The sequence below is a fragment of the Lissotriton helveticus genome, chromosome 6 (genome assembly GCF_964261635.1).
Source record: "Lissotriton helveticus chromosome 6, aLisHel1.1, whole genome shotgun sequence".
Lineage (NCBI taxonomy): Eukaryota > Metazoa > Chordata > Amphibia > Caudata > Salamandridae > Lissotriton > Lissotriton helveticus.
Window position 1 is genome coordinate 1858834997 of NC_136067.1, and position 25027 is coordinate 1858860023.

General features: G+C 42.0%; 1 protein-coding gene across 3 annotated transcripts in view; it reads right to left on the bottom strand.

Moving 5' to 3' along the window:
* ESRRG (estrogen related receptor gamma) overlaps positions 1-25027 on the bottom strand; it is a 702537-nt gene that overhangs the window by 199899 nt on the left and 477611 nt on the right. The window contains exon 1 of one of the 3 annotated variants that reach the window (XM_078649785.1): positions 12172-12363. The exons of 1 other annotated variant lie outside the window; for it this stretch is intronic. In XM_078649785.1, the coding sequence (XP_078505911.1) occupies positions 12172-12227 (56 nt within the window). In that variant the 5' untranslated portion in view covers positions 12228-12363. Of the gene's footprint in view, positions 1-12171; positions 12364-25027 lie in introns of those variants that run through there. One more of the 3 variants, XM_078649786.1, reaches the window with a different exon arrangement.

Consider the following 25027-nt stretch of genomic DNA (forward strand, 5'->3'; position numbering starts at 1 on the left):
CAAACCAATGGCCATCAAAATAACACGTCAAAATTAGGAAGGCTATTTGTCAATGAAAGGGAGAGGCGACCATAATTCATATTATAGATGCGCCAATATACCTAGTTTCTGGTATTGGCTTTTAGTGTTTTAGGCTTTGCTTTCCTTTGTCTTCTGCCCTACTCCCAAATGCAGTCATTTCTCCACTCTAAAGCTTATGCAATTAAACATTCCCAAATAACTAAATAACGTTGGCGTCCCTTTCCTAGTCTAAAATATATAGATGAAAGCTTCAAGCTCAACCTTTTGTACACCAGTGCATGCCTTGTGCTGTTTTTCCTCGCAGGTGACTTAATACTGGTGAGGAAAAGTGACACTTGCAAACAAAATGTCGAAAAGGAGGAGCACGCAATACTAAAAGAACTATGAAAGGCCCAGTTTTTTTTACCCAAAATGCCAATCCTTTATAATTTCGAAAACATCACATTTTTTCTTACCAAAACACATTATATCCTTGCTAAAACACTAGAGCATTGATCACGCTAAGCAATTGAGGTTCAAGAGGAAAGATAAAACTGGAGACAGATTAGTGACTGCAGCAAGGAAAGTGAAAGACTAGAAAGTTATCAACATCTATATATCTTGTTCATCCTTTTTAGAATGGCCTTTTACAGGGTAGCACCTTTAAAATACACATGGACTATGAAAGAATATACCCACTTCTTATATTGACCAGTGAGATAAACAGTGTAATGGCGTTTGAAAGGTCATCGCCCAGTAGTTGCAGAGAAGTGGAAAAAGGCATCAGGTAAGAAGATGGGCCTAAAACAAGCCACATCAGGGTCTGCATCTCTTTCTGTTCCTCCTTAGCAGCTGTTTCTACATCACTGCAAAAGCTTCAAAGATGGCACACTGCATTGGCCCCCCTGCTGGCTCTTTCGTAATCTGTCATTCAGATCTGGATAGAGGTGTGCGACAATGCCTTATTTTGCTTTGGTGAAATTACCCAAAAATTCATGAAAATTCTGTGAAATTATGCATAATTACTTAAAATGCAAATCTGTTTCTTTGCACTATATCTTGCACAAAATATGCCCTTGTGTCAATATTTCACGTGAGAACACATATTGCACTTAAAAAAATAGCACAAAAAGCACTAGTGTCGCAAGCAACAGCCGCTCGCGTTCTGTCCGTTCACGTTTATCATGAGTGCTTGTGCAGTAAAATGTTGCAACAAACAATATGTAATTGCACAACATTGTGTAATGGTGTGACTTTGGGAATTTTGTGTAACAAGCATAATGTTAAATTCCTGAAATTGCGCCAGTGTAATTAAAATTTTGCCGGGGCCTAATGTAGATCTGCCAGGGGCTGACGCACCCTCCCCCGCCTCATAACCTGAAATCAACACGTTCAACACCTTCAACTTGGGTAAAACATGGAGCAGTTATTTCGCAGTGCACAAAATAACAAACTGCCGCAGCCAGCGCTACATAAAAGGATTGCATTATTTGCAGTTCTTCTGTTGTAATAGGCTGATTGATTCAAACGTTCATGGAGACTGGCAGTTGTGAGGTTCTGAAAAGGTGCTTTTGCCGGATATATTGCATCTTGACAAACAAAAAAATGTATGGGACACAACTCAAAATTCCCATGTTACTAAACACAAATGATGATGTATGACAGAATATAAAGGCCAAAAATATTGTAGGTCAAAATGTCAAAGTTTAAACATAGAGGACCAAAGTATTGAGAAGGTAAGCACATATAGGTGAGCATAAATGTAATATTCTTGAATCCACAGTTATGCACCTTGAAGATATATATATATATATATATATATATATATATATATATATATATATATATATATATATCTATATATATATATATATATGTGTATATATATATATATATATATATATATATATATATATATATATGTGTGTGTGTGTGTGTGTGTGTGTGGTTAAATGTATGGAAAGTTAAGTATAGTAAACCTATGCTTACCAATAATGACTTACCTTCGCAATATATGGTCCTCGAAATCTTTGCCACAACATTTTGGCCTTGTGGCCTTCTTTAGATGATATTCTGGTGGAATACTCATATGATATTTCCTGGAATCAAAATATCTGCGGTGTGGAAAAAATAGAAGGGCGAGTGTGCAAGAAAAAGAATGAAACCTGACCCAATTGTAGGTTTTTGCATCATACAGTGCAATAAAAATATCTTTTGGACCTATCTGTAATTCAGCAGTGTGACATTTATGATGATGACAGCTGTCAGATGAAAGTGAATTACACAAGCTACATACCAATGTTTCAGGACATTGGCACTGGGCCATCTCACAATTCTTAGTAGGGCACTGGAGGGGAAGGTGACAGAAACTGGTGTGAAAGTGACAAGTGTGGATTATTCAAGACTCATGCTCCACTGGACATGACAGGAGACCCACTGTGGCATGTGTAAAATGGAGACGCCCCGGTCAGGCCCTCCTTACTGGACGACTCATCTAGTACCGCGCAGATATGTGTCACCCACATGAACCCACCTCATGCCCCCGCTTGGAACTAAGAACAAGCCATGCTTGAGATTTGCTGGTGAACAATGTGATGAATTGAGCCCAGTGTGAGGTGCAGTGCCAATCAGCCAATTGTTGCTTCTCCATCTGTGACATTGTGCAGGGAGGATGGATGGGACAGGTGCAATTCATCCTAATGTAGAGAAATCGCTGTGCCGCTCTGTTCCAATCAAAAATGGCTGCGAGCAACCAGTGCCGCGCAGTTGAATAATGCGGCGCGTACCAGGCTTTCTCAGCTATCTGGGATCCTTGCTTAACCCCTTTTATTGCTCATGGGAACAGTTGGTTAGATTCATGGCATTTTATGCCATTTTGGAGCGTCTGATCTGTCCCACTAGGTTAACTGCTGTTCTGAGAACATTGCCAAGGAATGCTTTCACTGTTAGAAAAATGAATGCACCGCACTGCTAGAAATCCAGCATTCACGCACCATTAAAATACAATAAAGAAAGCTCTGTTGATGTAGCGTGTCAGTTTTAGGAAAGCCTTTTAAATTCTCAAAAGTCACCTATAGCAAAATCCTGTGTTGTGGATTGTCCACTACTCTGGGAAAACTATATGTAGCGTATAGAGCTTTTCCACACTACTTTTGACCAATGGGTTTAATTTCCACGATAGTAGGTGAAAGCTGTTTTTTGATTGCCAAAAGATGTCACTTGATCAAAAACTGATGACGACTCTGACGAATCAGTGACTTTTGACAGCTCCGCTAAAGTGGCATAACGCAAAATGTTGAGGCCCCCCTGGCAGCCGCAGTCGGTAGGGGGAGTACCTGCCGGAGCGGTGACGTGGGGAGGGGGAGAGGCAGGGGGGTTAGTAATGTATGGATAATGGAGGTTTGCAGGTAAGTAAACATTTAAATAAATCAAACGAATTTCGTTGCGCGCACTGCATTCTGCATTGCATATGGGGATGCAGTGCGCGCAACGAAATTTGTTTGATTTATTTAAATGTTTACTTACCTGCAAACCTCCATTATCCATACATTACTAACCCCCACCCTGCCCCTCCCCTCCCCACGTCACCGCCCCGGCAGGTACTCCCCTACCGACCGCGGCTGCCCCCTGGACAATGTAATTAGGGGCCAGAAGTCTTCCATAGCTCACAGATAGTTATTGACCTTGGCCTGAAAGGTACACCCATGAATGGTTGGGGGGCTCAAGGTGTGCCCCCCCCCCCAACTCCACAGTGGCTGCAGGGGCTTTTGTAATTGCCTTGCTCCACTAGAGAAGAAAAATTGTATTTATATAGTGCCTACTACCCCTGATGAGGCGTCAAAGTGCTTTTTCAGCGAGTAGCACTTGAGAATATGACCATCAATTGATAATCATTGGTATATTGATCCAAAAGCATTGCATATATGTTTTATATACAATTATTATAATACGACTACAGTAAGAACACATTCTTTGTTGTCTAGTTTACAAAAAAACATAAGTGTTAACATTGCTGGCTTCACAGACTCTGGTCCTCCAGCAAGCACTGCCTATGATCGGATTCGCTGTAGATGTGTCAATAGGTAATTTACCCATTTTTCCAGAAGTGCAGGAATCATATGTATAATCAAAAAAGCATAGTTCTTAAGCTCTGAGCATTTTAAGTAGGAACCAATTAAAGATGGTCAGTACTTCCTTTTAACTTTCAGACTCAGCAAACTCCTTCAGCAGACCTCTAAGGACTGCATGGTGCGAGGGTGGGTCGAGACGAGATGAGCCAAACATTCATATGAAATGCAAGGAATCAAGCTCAGGAAATTTATAACATAATATCAAGTACCAGCCTGCAATAATCTATATAATTACACCTCTTAAATATCGAGCACTCTTTCTACAGATACAGTAACTGGGATAGGGCACTAAATTAGATGTGTGATGCTCTAGTGTGAGTAGACACCATCAGAAAATGAACTGACAAAGAGTAGTTCACCACATAGTACTTCCAAACACTTGGATCCTGTTGTTCTACCCTAGTTAAAGTGGTATATGATGCTGTGCCGCAAGATCATTATGAAAATGAGGCACTATGTATATTGTTGCCCTGTGATAGAACCAGGTTTTTGTCAATGCATTGAAATGTACGAAGGTATTTAATTATAAAAGGGCCATAAGAAAAGACAAGGTTTAAATATTGTGTGAGAACCACATCTCCCATGCCCAACTTACACCACCCTACTGCCATCACCCAGGGAGAATAAGTGCTTCGAAGACTCAGCGGTTATTATTCTCAAGGCAGTTCCATGAGACTATTTTATGCGCTTATGGCAGACAGAATCTAAACATGCCTCAATGAGAGATCCTGTTTTCGTAGCATCTTAGATACTAGCACCAGCGAGAGACTGCACAAATGGCTTATAAGAAGCCCTCCCTCTCTGAACACACAAGGTACCATTCCAAGTGGCCCTCAGTATACGCTGTGACAGCTTGACCAGTTGTTTAAGGACATGGTGTGTGATCAAGCAGAGTCAAATCGACACATCTGGGATACTCCTTACGCCCTGTGGCACGGTTAATATTAATTTGCTTTCTTTTGCTAGGTAAGTGCTGCCAAAACACATTACCCATGGTGTGTGGGTCCAATCAAAATGATGAAAAGGCGATGTGGAGTTTTACCCCATAGGAAGCAACATCAAAGGGCACACAGGGATGGCAATAGAAGAAATGACCGCCCAAGTAATAACACCGCTCGGATCTAACAATGACTTCCTTTTCATGTCAGAATACGGATTTCTGTCCTTTTATACCATGACTATTGTTGGAAATGTTTTATCTCCTTCTTGTTTGAGTATTTTGTCTGTCTATATATCACACAGGGAACAAACAAAACTAACTTATTTGTTCCCTAATCTTAAGCACTGATTCAATGTGCAATACCCTTTGATCAGCAGCATCACACGAATAGATATATATGGGAAGATGTCAATATAGGAATTAAAGAAATTGATTCAATTGAATTGAGAATGTAATCGTCAGAAGGAAACAGTCTTGACACGTGCTGACTGGCATACCTAATGAAGATCTGCCCACAAGCCTCTGCATTAGTGTGGTAGAAAAAATGTTGAAGCGTCAATCTTAAATAGGGTGTCGACAAAAATACAAGTAAAATAATTTCAAGAACTTAGAACTTTGGTGGATGTGTGCTAGATTGCTAGTGTGAGCAATATTACATCACAGGTGATATCCTACAGCGTGTCTTTATGTGATTCTCTTTAATGTCTAACAGTGGAGCTGATATCGCGCCCGTGCATATCGCATATCTCACCGATCATTACCTTCATTGGGGTCTCTGAGTCAGATGGACATATGTATGTTTCTATCTCTACATGGGTCGCACTGCTTATTGAAGAAGAACAATTCTGACAGTGGGATCAGATGAGACTGAACAGGTAACCCCAACGTGGATCAAAAGACACGTTTTCTTATTTATAAACAGAACCTGTGGAGAACCATTTCAGGAACCTTGATTTGCAGGATAAGAACAGCCATCGTGAATATCAACCAATTGGTTGAAACTGGACAAAAATACTGCTATTGCACGCAAAGTAGATTTTATTTTCTACACACGCTGCAACAAACTGACAATGCAAAAAATGTGGCGTAAGTAAAGAGTGGCTGATGGGGGCACCAACCACCATTGTCAGCAAGTACATACAAAGCCACCAAAAGGGAAATTCACATATTTCATACAGTATTAAAAAGTGTGCACATATTAAATATAAATGTACGTACACAATGGACTACACATTTCTATAAATTATTCTATATTACCTATTGTTCTTTTATAAATGAAAAATGTATTTTTAAATATATTTTTTATCTGTGTGTGCATTAGATACAAACTCACACACAACCACACACATGCACACAAATCTAGGTATGTTTTTATGATTTATATGTGTACACATCAGTGTGTTTGAACAAGGTGCACATTTCTTTTCACATTAGACACTTTTTGCAAAATATTATATGAAATGTCAGAATGAAAGACAATTAACAAAAACACACACTCCCACCTAAAATGATATATAGACACATACAAGAAAGGCAGCGGATAAATGAATATAGGACGTGTTTTAAGAAAATATGCTATTTTTAAATGCATTTGAAATTTCAAGTAAAACCCCACACATATTTAACTCCACAATCCCCTGATGGCAAACTGAACGCACTATAAGTAGACATGGTGACTCTTTAAAAGTTTTGGGTAAAATGACGAAAGGAAACCATACCTGTAAAAGAATCCCAGGAGAGCATTATTTTAAAATGTTCTGTTTACTGATAGATACTTCCACTTTCTATTCTGAGTTGTAAAATTATATAAAGACATATATATATATATATATATAATATATATATACATATATATATATATTATATATATATATACACATATATATTTATATCGCAAGAATATACAATGACACATATAAACATTTGTGTTAGTGTATACCTGTTGTTTTTGTACTAAGTTGTTAAAATCAATGCTACACATGGATGTATGTTAAAAAAGGGTACTTGAACTATTGGATAAAATTGAGTCGAGATAAATACACAAAACATAAGGAATGTTTTTTTCTAAAAGCATTAAAAAATGCATATAAATGTGTATATCTGGGGGTGTCTATAAATGCATAAACGCTGTGATCAATAGCTATACTGAGGAACAGAGCCATGAACCAATGTAGTGGTGCGCGAACCAAGCCGGAGAGCTGCTGCAGATGCTGTAAGTGGAATGTCAGGCTACAGAGACTGCTGGTGTCATCCCTGCACTATCAAACATACACATAAAATATGATTGGAGGCAGAGATCCCAGATATTTCACTGTCAGAGCATGTCGAGTGGTGCAATTCATTTCTCTTGTGGTTTCCGACAATGACAATTTAATACAAGGGCGGTGTATGCACAAAAAAGATAAACCTGTACACACTGGCCCAGTATAAAACCCACACACCCCTCCCCAGACAGAGGACTCACATACCGTTATGTCCACTTGGAACACAGTTATTTTGCATTTTTATTTTCCCTTACAGTACAAGTGTGTTTTATTTGGAGATCCTGATATAAACTGTGGAAGAGATGCTGAGGTAGGGAGTGATGTGTACACATATTTAGTGATTGTAACTATATATGCCTTTTTGTGATGTTAAATTATTTTGTGATTATACTAGTCATGCATTAGATCATGTATCAGCCATATCTTGTTTTTGATCATCAAGAATTTTGCAACTGGTCCACCTTTAAACAGTATGGTATGGTCAGAGAACTGCCTTCACCTTTGACCCAGGTTCATCACACAAGTCCCAGATCATGTGTCTTACCCGAATTAACTCTCTTACCATTCTATTTCATATTTCTGTACACTCAATTACATGCTGTGAAAACATCCGCTACCAGACACTCAAACACTCACATTTATAAGCAAGCATCATTCATACAGCGGTGTAAACTCAGACCTTAAGCCGGCCCATGCATAGATGCTCACTAAAAAAATAAACTATCAATTGACTGTTGAAAAATTTAAATTGCATCAGTCATAATCCATTGTCACGTATTGTTTACTTATGACTTGCAATATAATTCTAATAAATCATGGGTTTTGCACTCTTCCTAACTTGATTATTGTGCAACTACAGTTCTTTTCAGCAAATTACTCTTTAGTCTGCTATGGTCTCATTCTCTGAAGAAATGGACACAGGGCACATTTCTAAAGGAGGATTTGACCACAAGAAAATCTATACTGGTTTCAAATTCAGGAAAACATGATCTCGAATTTGAATGGAGTCTTGAGAAGCAGACCTTTTTTTTTTAAAGATGTATCTTATGTCGTGTACATTAAGCATTTTTGTAACAATATGATATATGATTATTCTAAAATATAAAACATTGTTATGTTCCGCTTAATTTTCATCTGAGTCTATGCAATTCTAGGTATCTTATACATTGTAACAATGTGCGTCTATTTTAATATTTACTATTTTCTCATTCATATTTGTGGTGTTAAATACTGCTACAAATGACCAGTGTGGTGCTTCGCTGCACACATTTCTGAAGTTTACCAAATTTACAGTATGAATCATACACCTCGAATATATAGTAAAAGAGAATGGTCATCTATTCAAGCAAATTAGTGGAATCATAAGGGCTTTGCTGAAAACATGGATTCATTACTCATGCAGGAGACCAGGCTTAGTAAATAAAAGAGGCCCGCTACCGACACATGGATGGGAGCACGCGGCACAGAAAGATGGGCCGTCCCCGGTGGATGTAAATCTGAGAGACAGCCTTTCCAGTGCCAGACAATCCCACCCACTGTCACAGAACATGAAACTTGTAGAGAAGTGGGGCGCAAATGCAGAAAACATGAAAACACTAAAGGGGTACCCATCGCTTCACAAGGTGTGCCCAAAACAACACACAGTTTGAAGACTTCAACTGGTTTGTGAGATTACTCATATCACTACTGGGGAGTAAGTGATTGCTCAACGCGATGCCACCTGTGTTTTAGTCTTGTGAAACGACATATTTCACGTACAATCTTCCCAATCATGGTGCGCCAAGACCTAATGTTAAAGGTGTGCGCAGCTCACCCCTTTCTCAATCATCTTATTGCATAGGGGCATTGTGGTGTGTTTTTATCCCCCAAGTTGTTTCCATCCCTCCTTGCCTCCATTGTGCAGGCACCTTTTCAGTGTTTGCAGTGATAATACAGTGGGAATCCGACAGACAATAAAAGTTTATCCTAATCAGTAAACTTATCGAAGAAGAAATCAGGGCAAAGTTGGTGGTGTAATGTTCAACAATGTAGATTCAACAAGCTAAGATGTGTACGCTGTGTTATGTAAAGAAATTCTATCTCAGCAGACATTTAGCCTACATTTTATCTTAATTCCACCCAAATGTTTTCTAAATCTTTATCTGCAATTTCTTGGTGCTAATAATTTGTCATAAAGCAAAGGAAATCAAATCACAGCTAGGGTAGATTTTTTTGTGTTTCGTAAATAGTCATTTTGCATGGGGTTTAAGGACACCCAACCAGGAAGAACATGTCACAAAAAGTTCAGAAGCTTTCCATTGCTGCACATTCTTCCCATGGAAGTTCTAAGACGTTCAAATTTTAAGAAACAAATTTTCCATACCCCAGCCTGCTCCTATTTCCCTTTTTTGGCGCCTTTCCTTGACATGACAGCTGGGACAACTGTTAAAACAGTCAGGAAAATGAGGGCTGCGCACTAATCCTTTAGCCTACGCAACGTTTTAATCAGAGGGCGAAGGAGCTTTCACGTGATGAGCGGGGTGTTTCATTTTGAATGATTGGATTGACGCATTTGTCAAAGTGGACGGATCCATTTTTTTTTACGCCGCTGCATCTGTTGTGTTGTTAACTGTCATTTGAAGTCAAGGGACGCATGGGCCGAGCAGGCTTCCAGCTATGGCATTCTTCAACGCGCTCGGCCGTACATTCAAAGCATACCTAGGGATGGCGGGACAGATGCTTCGGCCCTCCAGCTTGCTCCCGTCAATTTTTAGCACGTCGCCCTCTCTGCGATGCCCTACACAGGACGAACGATGGAACAGCTCAATATGCTCACTTTGTCTGAACGCCAGGACTGTGTTTTTTATGCTGGTCAATCTATACATCATGCATATTCATATTGTGGCGGCAAGCCACTGATTAATAATTTGACTGGCCTCAACGTGGGTGATATAACTCTGCGGGCTTATTCCATTTCATTGAAATGGATCCGCGGATCTCTTGACTGTTATTATTCGGCCATCGCACCAGACCAGGAACCACAGATCCATAAAAACTACAACACATTAAGATCTGCTTGGAAGAGTCGTTCGGACAGAGCCACAGAAGGAATTAGCGGGAATCCTGGGCTACAAGCAAAATGGCATGTGCCCTTATTTCATTTAAATGCATCTACTTTAAGAGGCTTATCTGAACTAATCATTCAAATTAGCAATGGCGGAGGGAGGGAGGGTGTGATTCAATGCCCCGGAAAGGCGCTTCTGTGGTAGGGAAAAAGCCTCTCAGAGCCTTTTTAAATCTTGCATCAATTTTTGTACAAAGTGAACTCCCTAATTACGCTGGCCTTGCAAAAATATCAGGTGAACCACGCAGACATACATGAGTACCTCACCTCATACCCCCCTGATGGCCTGAACTGCAAATCTTGGTAAAAAGCATCTTTCAATCTTGTTGCCATCTCTTCTTAAAACCGGTAAACTCCTACCAGGCCCTTTGGGTTGCTTAGGAGAGACTTCTTTGGCAAATATTTGTTACTGGCAAGTCCCTTTCTCTGCTGCTGATCAGCCTAACTCGTGCATCCCCCCGCCATGCATGCTGCCACGGCAAGTCCCCTTTCATCCCTGGCTTTGCGGCAAAGAAGCCGGGCAACATGTGGGCACTATATTGAAAGGGAGGGATCCATATGTTAATGGTCACTTTATGGGCACTCTTTTCTCATCCACGCACCTCATAGTTTTGCAAACATAGTGTCCTCAGCACCTCCCGCCAGAGATAAAATATATATATATATATATATTTAGACCCCCATTACTTTCTCAAAGTGAAGACAGGGAGATATTTTCTGGTGGATACAATTGCCAACTCTGGGAAGAATGAACTAATTCGAATTCAAGCCTCCCAGGTTGAACAAACCGTGTGATCCTGGGCAAAACATGTATTCTGTGCTTGCCTGAGCGCTCCTCCCTGCCAACAGGTTAACCCGAGTAAATGCAAAGCTGGACTGTTATGTTCTTTGTAGCAGCCTGGCTCACATAGGTGATACACACATCATTTAGAGCTATGTGAAAAAACACATTTGTATATTTAGGTCCCAAAGCCATGTTGCCACATTCTGAGTTGAACAGCGCGTGGAAGCAAAGAAGCCCCAGTAGTCTTAAGCAAACTTGGTCCCTTTTTATCCAGACTAGACTTTCTGCACAAGTGTCACAAACCTGCCCCCACCACCCACTGTCCCAGCAGAGCGAGTCCTCAACAAAGCGGCTTCCTCGGCTTTTCCTGGGCAGTTTTGTGCGGAGGAAGCGCGGGGGCCGCTGCCCTCCCCCTGGTCACTCATTGACAGCTCGGCCAGCTGACTGCCAGTTAATGTTTCCCATGCCCGCGCCGGCCTTTCTGGGAGGGAGCGCTGCTTTTCGCATTATTCGAGTGGAGGCGAATTCTTGCTGCTGATTAAAGTGCGCCTAGAAGCGCGCGGCTGTGCGCCGGGGGACCTGTGCTGGGCTGTCCGGGAGCCGCGGGACGTGTGACCGGCTGGCCCCGCTGCATTCTCCCCCTCGCCTCTTATCACATATTTTCCCTAGTGCGAGGCACATTTTAGCATCCCAGTGCGCGTTTGTGCCAGGCGGCTATTCTTAGCACCTGGATAAGAAGCGGGTGTCACACAGCTGTTTCCCCGGCACTCCCGGGGGCCCGGGCAGAGAGGTGCGTGCACCCCCCCAGCAATGTTTCCACTCACTGCCCTCACCCCCAACTCACGCACAAGATACACACGCACGCCCAAACGCATGCACGCACGCGAACAAAGCGTTACCTGCAGCATGCCACAAGAAAACAGTGGAAAAAAAGAGAGAGCGGTACCTACTCTTCTTCGTAGTGCAGGGAAAACGACTCAGGGAAGCAAAGTTCTACCGAATCCATGTGTTCCCGGCCACCATAATTTGCGCGCCGGCTATAAATCAGAGCCTCCTCTCAGCTGCGGCGCGCGGCAATTAACAGGCAGGTCCTCCCGGTGACAAGCCTATGGGCACGGCCAGTTGGGACCAAAAGCTCTCACACTCTCCTAATCAAGGACTTAAAGCCCCGATTGGAGCTTATGAATATGAAGTAGGGCTTTACATATGCAGTCCCCCCGGCCCGGCCGGCCACCCCATTGGATGAGGGGCTGGCCAATCACGGCTCGAGCAGGAGAGAGCGAGGCTGCATGGCTGGAGCCGAGGCGGGCAGGTACACGGAGTGAGGACGGACGGGCGCTCGAGCGCCCCGCGTGCGCGAGGAGGGGGGCGGGAGGGGGCGCGCGAGGGGAAGAGGGAGAGAGAGATGTAAACGCTACAAACGTGCTCCGTAGCGCCTGCAGGACAAAGGGGACGCAGGCGCGCGCGCGCTAGGGCTGTCACTGTAAACACACCCAGCGCGAGCCCAGGCAGAATGGAAGGACCCACACGCGGCCCCTGAGCCCTCTTTTCAGAAGAACCTCAGCCCAAGGTAGAGAATTCTTTGTGTGCTCTCTGTGTGTGCTGTGTTACTTTAGGTTTCTTTATAATTTATCATAGTTCCTCACGTCTTTGTAGTTGGCGTCTGACATCTGTCAAAGGCATTCTTAATAATAATATAGTCTTAATAATAATATTAATGATAAAAAATAATGATATTAAACAATAGTAATGTTCTTCTTATTGGACAGTATTTTAGACATGATTTCTTGCTTCTAAGCACTGTAGTACTGTAGTACTGGGTGGATAATATTATTATCTAACTCCCTGGCATTCAGTGTACTAGTCGTGTGGCAAATCGAGAGTGAGAGTTTGCCTTATGAGGGAACTCAGTCCTGTGAGATGCAGTGGGGATGCTTCTGGTTGTAGGATTAAGACTCAGGGGCTCTGACTTCATCTTTCACTCTTGGCCACATTTGGTGACTGAGAGTGGCTGACTTTGTTTCCCTTACCCTCTGTTCCTTCCATTCAGACAATAGAGACTGCTTAGGGACTGAGTAACTATCATTCAAGGCAACACACAAAATGTATTTAAATATTTGATGCTGTTTGCAGCTAACTTCCATTATTTGAAGGCTGGTAGAGTCATATGTTATAGCCTGGAGTTGTATTATGCATGTATGCTTGCACGCTGCACAGATGCTTGGTTTAGGTCCATACACACACAATACCGGGGCAATCGTTTCTCAAGAAACTGACCAAGCCATTTAAAGCCTATGCAGTGCTCATACATAGATGTCACTTAAGGGGGTGATAGGAAGAGGAAGACCCTCACTTTGGTCAATTGCTTGCCCCTTATGTTGAGAGGGAGCAGACGACAGCGGACTAACCTCAGCCTGACTCTATTCGACCACAATAAGACGCTTGCCGCAGTCGGTCCATGCTAGGGGTAGACTCCTTACTTCAAAGAAACTTAGGAAGAGGACTTTCTGCGTACATAATACACAAGACTAGATCAAGGAAATGCTGTGTCGGTAGATCATTGGAATGTGACATATTACAACCATGACCAATCCTGTCCATGTTATTTTCTTTCTCAATCAATATTCAAAACATTTATTTTGACAGGCACATGCATGAGAATTTACATCTTCTCAATGAATGGGCTGGGTATTTTTGGTTTAAGCACAGAACAAGCTACAATAGTGAACATAAAGAGATGCACACCAGAAAGTATTAGGTCTAGAAATTCTGTCTAGTCGTGAACGCCCTGTGTACCCTGCAGGCACAGATGAAAATAACCCATCATCTGTAGTGTTAAAATCAGGTCCAGCATTTACGACCTAGTTGTTTCCATAAATAATCATTACCTGTCACCATCACTAATCAACGTAATTCCTACTACTGCCAAACACTTTTTCCAGCAGAGAGCAGCCCACAAACTGCAATCAAGTGGTGACCACAAAGTGGTGTTCCACAACAAAAGTGGGAAAAACAGACAATGATAACGGTTATGTAACGGTGAAATTAAAATAATAATTTAAGGACTTGAAATCATATTTTAGAACTATACAGAACCACTGGAAAAGACCAACCACTTCCTTCATACAGCATATCAGTAGAGAGTGTATCGCCTGTGTCGTCTAATTTGAAGTTGAGGGTAATTTTTGTTTGACTACATTAAGTGATGCTCCAAGTACTAGCAGCATGAGTTCATGCATTAAGAAACAGCAATGAACAAGCCCTTCACACAAACCACTACCAATCACCAAGTTGAGGAAACTACTGACAACTTAAATATTGATCCAATCATTTGGACAAACTGAGAACAGAATGACCCAGCCAGACAGCTAGATGTCGCCTTCCCACATGAGGTGCACTAGACTAACCCATGCAGCCTCTTTCTGATGCTGTCATGTCCACACGCTTGGAAATATTATGTACAGTCTGTATTTGTCTCAGGATGCCTAGAAGTGTCAGCTGCCATGTTCGGCGCTACATACACATCAATAATAAATTAAGTGCTGTGAAAAGCCCTCTCCAAACCAGCTCCTTCCTCTAACTGGACCTTAAATGCACGCTCTCTACAGAGTCATGCGTTCTGAGCTCTGTGTGTGTTTGCCTGTGCGCACACGTGTGTGTGGGTGTGAAGTTGTGGCCACCCTGACAAGCCCTAGGCCTGCATTGAACCTCTGACTGGGAGCTGATCTGCAATCAGCTGGGAAGTCTGTCAAAGGCTACTGCCTAAAAAGAGATTGTAAAATTGCCAGACGCGGTGCGGCAACCTATACTGTTAAATGTGAAGCATGCAATTAAGATGCAAATGTGGCGGTGAGCAGTGAATAAAAAGAGCGCGTGGCCGGGGAGCCACAGCCACAGCCACATATTCTATAGACAACAGGCAATAAGAGGAATAGATCAGCCCTTCTTATCAGGGCAGCATTCATATATTCCACCATCCTTAACAGGCCTTTTGAGCTCCTCTCGTGAGTGACAGTGAAAAGACCACTCTGGGCTACATTCAACCAGATCTCTTACGAGCAGAATCAGCACCTGATTTGCGAATATAAAGGAAAATCACTGCAAATGAACCATACAATTGGTGTTTGTGGGAATATCAGTCATTGACTTGCGTACTTTGTGTAAGCAGGAGCATGCGTTTCTACAATTCCCATGCACAAGTGCAGCTAAGTCTAAGCTAGTTTGTTGAAAAAGCCATTTGGCAATCAATCAAGCCAACCACCGTCATATAGGACGACAAACCTACTGTGAAACAGCTGTTTTCATATTACGCCTGCTCTACGCAAGATCTTGTTTACTGCTGTATTTGAGCTGTGGCGTACCCTTCATCTTATCACCACTGTGGTCGTCCATTACCATGCTTGAGGTTGCATTCTAGGGGAAAGGGACCTCTATTTCACTGTAGATGCTTTATCACTCCTCTTCTATCCACAATCAATTTGAATGTTGGATTCTTGGGATAAAGTACGTACTGTTCCACCACATATTTTGCATCGCTCCTGCTCCATCCGTGGTCTTATTTAATATTGCACTCTTAGAACAACCCACCCTCAGATACAGAATATGCTTTGTTGTCACCCATGATCTATTTCTGAGCATATTTAATTCTGGGACCGTGGAACACCAATTCAACATAATGTTTTATTGTGGTCACCTTGTTTGTTTTATTTTGGGAAAGTGTACCCACCACTCCACCCAATGGTTTGGGATCACCATTGTTCTGTGCAGGGTCTTGCCTGTTACTGCATTCAGTGGACGACATACCTTCTATTTCACCCTGTATTTGTTTTTGACCTTACTCTGTCTGTGAGCTCACTATTTGTTGTCCTTCGGTAATGACGTCCTTTCTGTTCCACATATGTTTGGGTGTCACATTGTCTCTGATGGAATCTCTTTCTGGGGAAGAAATTCCCACCAGTCCACCCGGTATTTTGTTTCACTTCTGCTCTCTCCATGATCCTGTTAAGTTATGCTCCAAAGATGATGTCTCTTTGGTTCTGCATGTTTGGGTACAACCTCTCCTCTGTGTGTGATGTCGAAGGTTGTCTTCCAGAGGTGACATCCCTTTCCGTCAACATGTTTGGGAATCATCTTCGGTCAATGTGTGATCTTGCTCAATGTTGTCTTCCAGAAACAATGCTCCTCCCATTCCGCACGTTTGTGTATCACGTCTGCCCCGTCTGTGATCTTCTTTGATATTGTATTCAGGGTCCCTTCTAGGTTTTGATATCAGCCCTACTCCGTCTGCGATCCTACCTGACGCTGGATTGGCTCAAAATGCTATGAATCGCTGTTATGTATACGTACATTGATCCAATATACAACCATGTATGAATACATAAATCATGGTATGGTCTCAGAATAACAATACTAATGTATAACAAAAACAGAGTTTCCTATATATCTGTATTTTTAGGACACAATATTTATGTCAGATAATATTTTTTTCTAACGATATTCTGACATATATTCATTGTCACGAAGCAGGTTTCAAAGGTTCCTACATTATATTTTCCCAGTGCAGTCAACAGCATAAACTATAGTACGATTATTATTATTGTAATGTCGCTCTCCTGACATATACAAAATGGCACTTTTGCAAAAGAAAACTATTTTAGCTCCAGAGCTTTTTGAACATCAGTTCGACATGCTCCTGAAGAGGAACCCTTGGGCCTTTCCCAGACGACCAGTGACAAACAGTCTACTCCCCATGAGTTACTGGGGCCCTATAAGCACTCCTTCACCTGCCCCACTCACATGCCACCCCAAATGAACCCGACCACCTCCCATCCTTCATTCACCCTGGAGCTTGACTTCTCTGACTGTGTTGTCATGTGGGAGGGTAGCAATGCGCACAAAGAAGACAAACTGGAACTTTATCCCTTGGGAACCAGAAAGGGCACGCCATCAGAGGAGTGCTGAGCCTCTAATGTGTATTAGTGCCCCAGGACTGGGTACACAGGCGTGTCTAGCGCTAAGAACAGAATGAACAAAAGAGTAAAGCACTGCTACTGGATAAAAGAGTCATCAAGGCACTGAGGGAGACAGACCTAGCTATGTAATAAATGATATACTACATAGTGTCGGTCAGGCTCTATTTGGCAATCGATTCGAAGAAAGCGACACAAGAGCATGAACACTAGCTGCAGCAGTGTTGGAGAGTATAGTGTGTCATTACCAGTGCCCATGTGTGACAACAAGAAGGTAGACACTGTAGGCACCTTGAAGCCAGGATAACTCGTGATTCAAAGTAAAGCCATACTAATCAAGAACAGCTCTATCGGCACGCGCACAAAAAGCATCAAACAAAGTAGTCCTAAAATGCAAACATTCTGACTTTCCTTGTTCATAGCCTTAAAAACTGCACCCACTCAGCACAAGCATTAGTGCTAGAAATACATTTTAGCAAGACTTTGCTCAAAGTTGCACTATCTCGGTTACACAAGAGACACCGTGACACTAGTGCACTGTTCTCTATTGCATTTGCCACCACCATATGGAATGTTCACTGTACCTTTTAGAAGAGTGTATAGTTTTACCCAACTTTATAGTACTTAATCTATTGACCTGTCAAGAATGACTGATAACATGTGACAATCAGTTTGTCCCAGATCTCCACTAAAGGCAACTTCACCAAATGAGCCATTTTGAAAAAAAAATTGTTATGGAATTTGAACTCACTAGAATAACAGCACGTTTTATGTCATTACTGAACAGAGGCACCATGAGCGGTTACAAAGCAGCCGACACGCGCTCTGCACAGGTATTTCGGAGTCAGCTGAGCAGACATCTGCATTAACCTTCCTTCAAACTCGGACACGTGCACTGCGCAGGTAGACATCTTCCCTCTAACCCTTGCTTAACTCTCGTAAATGTGCACTGCTCATGGAATTTGAACGAGTCAGCTGAGCAGACATCCTTAATACTCGGACACGTGCACTGCGTAGACATTTCAGAGTCAGCTGGGCTGACATCTTCCCTCTAACCCTTCCTTACCAGTTACCTGCACAGGTATTTCAGAGTCAGCCGAGCAGACACCCTCTCTCTAGCGCCTTCTTAACACTCGGACACGTGCACTGCACAGGTATTTCAGAGTCAGCTGAGCTGACACCCTCTCTCTAGCGCCTTCTTAACACTCGGACGCGTGCACTGCACAGGTATTTCAGAGTCAGCTGAGCTGACACCCTCCCACTGGGACACGTGCAGTCAGGGCTCGAGTCGGGGTACTACGCGGGTGGACGGCGCCCCCCCCCCCCACTTATTTTACATGGTGGATGCCATCCCCCCTGCCAAACAGCTGGACTTCACCTTTTGGGCCTCTCTGGGACGAGATCGGAGCCACCATTCGTGACGTCACTTCCTGTTGTGACGTCACTTCTGGTGACAGCGCCCCCCCACTTCTTTTTTTAGGACTTGTACCCTGCGTGCAGTGCACAGGTATTTGAAAGAGCCAGCTGAGCAGACCTCGTCCCTCCAACCCTGCCTTGACACTCGTAGTTGCAAGCGCTGCTGAACTTGCCTGGCACACTGTGGGTTAATATATCACAGTGGCGTAACAAAGCCCCCCGCAGCCCATATCATGATGGATTCTATCACAATTTAAGGGCGCACTCCTGACAAGGGAGACCTTTTGCAGGCGGGGACTCCGAGTTTTCACCCTCCCTTTCTACTCGTAGCAGAATTACCACGCATTTGATTGTTGTACCTAAACACCATATGAATTATTCTTAATGTCAACATAGGGGCTATTATAAAAAAATGCAATTAGCAGCCCCTACAACAAAGCCGAAATATTTACTGCTGCCGTGGCAGAACATTGTTGATCTGTGCTGTACCCCACCTATTATTTAAGCAAACCTAAGCAATATGCATCAGTGTAAGTCACCTGTGCACTGTGTCATGTAGTCTGCTACAGTGCACGCCGGTCTGATCTATGCAGTATCACGTGGATAATAACTAAACGTCTGTCATATATAACACTTCGAGACCATGCTGTGTAAATATATAATAAATTGTTGTCCATCACTTCAACTCTTCTTAAAATGTCATCTTGAACGAATTTGCAACTTGCATATATGTAATTCCAACCGCTAGTATCTGTAGTAGGCATATGTACTAATTACCATTGTTATGTGAGTTTAGAGTTGATCTGTTTGTATCTTTTATGTAACTCGTGTACTCTGAAGTCCTTATGTAATGTAACTGGTTCTATTGTAAAGTGCTCTGACATCTACGGATAAAGTTTGCGCTATAAAAATAAAGTATAAAATAAAAAAATTAAAAAACCACGTATAAATTCTATTCCATGTGCCATATATAGAAATACTCGAAGTAAGGTCTATGTCCTATCTTCTTGGGTATGATGTAAGCTGTATGGCTTGTATAATCTGAAATGACATACTCTACAATTCATGCATTGTCTGACATAAGCTAAACTAGCTGCTTTGTGTAGAGTGACGTGAGCTATGATATATTGCAATATATTCTCGACTATATTAAAAATAATATGGCACATGCCATATTTGTTAACTTTCTGACTCTCCGACCCAAAGACAGGACTTCTTATTCTGCCTTCTCCACTTGAGCAGACAGTGTGGTCCTCGTCAAATTTATCCTTTTATCCCAGGCCAAAAATTGGGAGTGCCTACGTAAACAGTCTAATGCAAATAATCAGTGTTGTTTAAGAAAGCACATATTGTAGTTAAAATGGGTCTAACGAGGACTTTGCGCTTTTTCTATAATGATCTGTTTGCAGTTTATAGCACAAAACAGCAATTTCTGTTATGACAATGAACTGAAACCCTTCAATGGACTAATATGATTGAAAGGAACTCAAGTGTCCTATTTATCCCATTCATGCTAACATCTCTCTCTCTCTCTCTCTCTCTCTCTCTCTCTCTCTCTCTCTCTCTATATCTATATATATATATATATATATATATATATATATATATATATATATATATATATATACACACACGTGAAGATCTATTGAAAGGTAAAGTCCAACATGGTTTAAATACTGCCCCTTAATTAGCCCTTGTATCTATATATACGTATTTATATATAGTCTAGAATGATTGAAAGCGAACACTATGCAAGTTCCAAGATGCCCAGTGCTGTATGACATAAGTGGTGCAAGGTGTACGCAGTGCATATTTTAGGTTATTCAAGCGGTACATGATGACCAGTGTTGGATTAGCCCTTGAGCCGCCTGGCACTGCCACATAGGCCAGCTTGAAAGGGTCAGTGTGTGGGGCTATTTTAGTCTCGTCCCAATACTGCCTACAGGACCAAAAAAGACAGCCCACACACAGGCCCTTTCAGCCTGCCAATCTGGAGTCACCAGGCTGCCATACTGCCTGAAAGGCCTGTCCAACACTCACCATGCCTGTTTAAATGTCATCTATGTGAATTGCAATGCAAGGTGCAGGATAAAGAAAGCAGCAATCCATGCATGTATATATTATTCAATTATTACTTCTTAGACAGCATGCAGCAAAGCAACAGAACTGTGTATAAGTACACATACAGCACTACCTGTAGTCCTCTGGAGGAGGATAGATACAGGATTGGTACACTGGGATATGATCCACTGAGCCAGCAAGATGACTCAGTGAGTTAAGTGCTTGGTGCTGAAATACACACGTGTAAGATAACCTTTGTGGTCCGAAGTGGAGCTAAAACTTGTCGGCACCTTTTAGATTATGTGAAATGAACACTGCTTTCACCAAGGACTGTATGCATTTGTTTGAGTTTGGTAAAATTATATGAGGGGCTGCTTGCACCCATGACACACATACACATATATGTAAAACTTTTTTTTTTGTCAAGACCACTAGAATGCTGTGGCAATGGAAGATCAAATAATGTGGCAGGGCTGACTACATTATATGGTAAGAACAGGCAAATTATGTGACATTAAGTGACACTATCTTATGTAGAATTATTTTGATCCAATTAAGTTAGAAAAAACTTGTTAAAATCTGAAAATGACTACTACAACTTCTGAAAAATATGCATTAAATTATGTGGTAAATCAATAATAGTACAGCAAATGACACATCAACAGAAGCACATAATTCCACTGACCCTGATTCTGTTGTACTGTATTATTAAGAATCTATTCATAAAGGGTAAACAAAACCTAAGCATTCTACATCCAATCAGGGCCCATTGTTAGCTGCACCCTCAAAAGAACACGTTCAACAATCTGCCCTACAGATTGATGTCTTTTAATCATTATTATACTCATATGTACTTTTTCCTAATTTTTCATGACATGCTTCTTGTATCACTTTTCAATGCTTAATAAAAATTTCTTAAAAAAAAAAAAAAAAAAAAAAAACAATCTGCCCTGCCTAGACAGAATTAGTTTTCCCTCCAAAGTGTGTTTTTCTATTGGTAAAATTATGCATTCTTAATTACATCATTAAGTATTGACCTTTTTTTTTTTACTGCAGGCTTGTTATTTCACCACTGTTTTCAATAAACATTTCCCTATCTCAAAAAAGACATTTTCCAGCCCAAAGCAAACATTAAAAAAAAACATTACACAGTTGTAATCATGTACTGCTCAAGGAGGGGTTAAAAGGAAAAAAAACTCAATAAAAATGTATTAAAAAAAAAACATCCATAGCAAGTATCATGTGCAATTGGTCCTATATTTTCCCATCTCACGGTTCTAGTGAAAATTACAAACCTCTCTGCTTGTACCAAATCTTAAAACAAAGTACCTCTTACAAGTGGTGAACAGAGAGTCACCACGAGTGCTTGTTATGTCCCCCCCCCCCTACACATTTCTTAGCAGACCGAGCAGTGCAGGCGCTGTCTCCCCACCCAGGGACCAACAGAATTGGGGGATTCTGCCCCTCTCTCTCTAATTTATGCAGGATTCTTTCACTTCCATTTTGTGAAACTAACAATATGACCGGTGGCGTCAGTAGAAATTAAATCACAAACGGGTCCATAATAACCAAAGGGGAAAGCCACTCTCGTCACGGGCCATTCCCCCCAGAAATCAAAGCAATCGTAGACATGTTTGCACTGATAAAAGACTACGCACACTTCAGCAACAAGAAAGCAGACTTTCCACAGTCCTGCCGGCCAGTATTTACACAGCAAGAGTTAACACTTTGAGATTAGACATTAATAAACCAGTTGCAGTTCTATTGTTTCCTGAATGTTAAGCACCGCTCACTAAACGGAGAACGCATTCAAGGTCAATGTGCCATTTTCGACCACTTCCTCCGCTGCGATATTATGATAATCGGGCTTGAAATATTCCTGCCGAAAAGAGCAAATTAGCCATTTTCTCCAGTAAGATGATTATAATAAACAATAAATTGGGGAGAAGGTGGGTGTGTAATTCCTCCGCGCAGGTCTGAGCATTGCATTTGTAATGCAGAAGTTGCTGATTAACTACTATAAAACCGAGGAGGGATGACAGGGTGCTCGCACAGCTTCTATTTCCTTTTCTGAGATAACGCAGTGGAGGGCTAATTGAGAGGATACCCTCCTAGGTACTTACATGTTTCAGGTCTTCAGCTTCAAAACCTTGACTCCACATTTAGGGCTTCCGCAGGGACGATGAGGTAAGTTCGACTGCGCCCACCCAGCAGCCAATGGTGCGTCAAGAATTTAAAGTACAACTAAGCAAGTCGTAGGATGTGTGAGGGAGCGGTATTATTTCATGGCCGTCTACCTGACTGCGCGCCGCGGCCTCTATAAATAGACGAAAGGAGACGACAGGCTGCAAATATTTCCCTTGTGGAAACACCAATAATCTTTACCGTGAGCTGACATGAATTGCTTGTTACACCGCCCTAGGATGTTCTGGCTTCAAGCGACTGGCAAGTGGTGGTGGGGTGGGGGAGGTTGTGTGGTGGGAGGGAGCAAGAATAGCTTACCCTTAGCGGGTCTGGTGTTGCATGCAAGTGTGTGTTTTTCCGCGTGTGGGACAATGGAGGACCTCTAAAGTGTGACCATGCTACTCAGTCTGACCCCCAGCACTGACGCTGAATAGTGCGACACAGAATTCCAATGATCCCCTTCACACTCTATTTTGTATTATTAATGCTATAACTAACATCACTTCGCAGACTGGGATGGATCAACAAAGGCAGCATATACAATTTAACCCGTTAGTCGCCAAATTCCTTCGCATGTGAGACAAGCTGAGGATTGTCGTCGCCTCCAGCAATATCCCAGGAAGACGAATGAGGGCGGCAGCATATCATCGCAGAGCGACTTAATCTGTTGCGACATCGAATGGAGAACAAGTGACGGTATGGACAGAACATGTGCTCTCTTGCCTGTCTGCTCAACCATCTATCTTGTTCCAAAATGCCATCATCACATCCAGGAACGGGAAATGTCTCACCCTTTCCACTATGATCAGAGGTGCAAAATAAGGAAAACATTTGGTCTCCCTGCATTTTTCGTCAATCAAAACAGATGACTTTATGACAACCTATCTGGCTTTGTATAGTAGTTTGCTAATTTTACACTATATTCCCTAAATTTTAAGCAAAATTCAGCTTGAAAAATACACATTATTGGGAAACCTAATATTTTTACATTTCATACCAATTTTAAAGAAGTGCTTTCAAAATAATTTAGCAGATAAAAAGAAGAGATCGCAATCTTCTGACAGCAAAATGCATCACAGACCAAGTTAAAATTGTTATGCAATTACCACATTGTCCTAATTTTATTTCTGGACGATGAACATTTGAGAGTGCTTATCCTGGAACAGACCCAGACTCTAAAATCAGAGAGCCTTCTGAAGGTCCTCATCCCCCTTACAGTCTCAAGTGGAGAACAGCCATAACAACGCGGGGATTACCCCGCACTGCCATTACAACGCAGGGATTACAACGAAAGTCGTTACAACGACTTTCGCTGGAGGGCGCTGTTGGATAGGGAATAGTTTAATTTTCTATCCAACACCTTCTCTACTGTCAACGTGGGCTGGAGTTGGAATAGAAAATTAAACTATTCCACTATCCAGCGCCCTCCAGCGAAAGTCGTTGTAACGACTTAAGTTGTAATCCCCGCATTGTAATGGCATGCGGGGTAAAAGCCCCCGTTGTATTGACATACAACCGTCTCAAGTATCGGCTCATTTAAACTGACAAACCAGACATCTCCTCCTGGAACACTACCCTTCCATGTTCTTTGCTGGTACCATCCCAGTGACTCTGGACATATTTTGCAAAGCCATCCTTGCAATGCCCCTTGCATCTTTCAAGAACTATTATATTCATGTAGGCCTCTTCTCCAAGGGCTTCAAGCAATCCACTCAAAAACATTTCTGGACTTCCGGGTTCTAGTCAATTGCTACCATGCTGCAGACTTTACATCTTATCAAAGCGACCAAGAGATTTGTTTGCTTATCACCGAGGCAGTAGAGAGGATCCCAATTCATACCCAACCCCTTTAATTGTCTTTTGTATTTAACAGTAATGCAAGATAATTTATTGGACCTACTGCATCGCCGGATTTAGATGTCACTGTCCAGATTAATTCTTGTTCAGTAGAAACCAATGAACACATTTGAACACTGTTCTCTCTAAACACAGCCCAACCACTTTAACTTTCAATTGGTAACACACGCTTCCAAATATGAAGTTCCATAGGAGCCTCAGATGAGCATCACATGTATTGATGACGTAAAATATACCAGAAACACTCGTTTTCACCAGAGATGAAGTGTCTTTTGAAATTGATGTAAATTAGCAGATTGAATGCGAATGATTGCAAAAC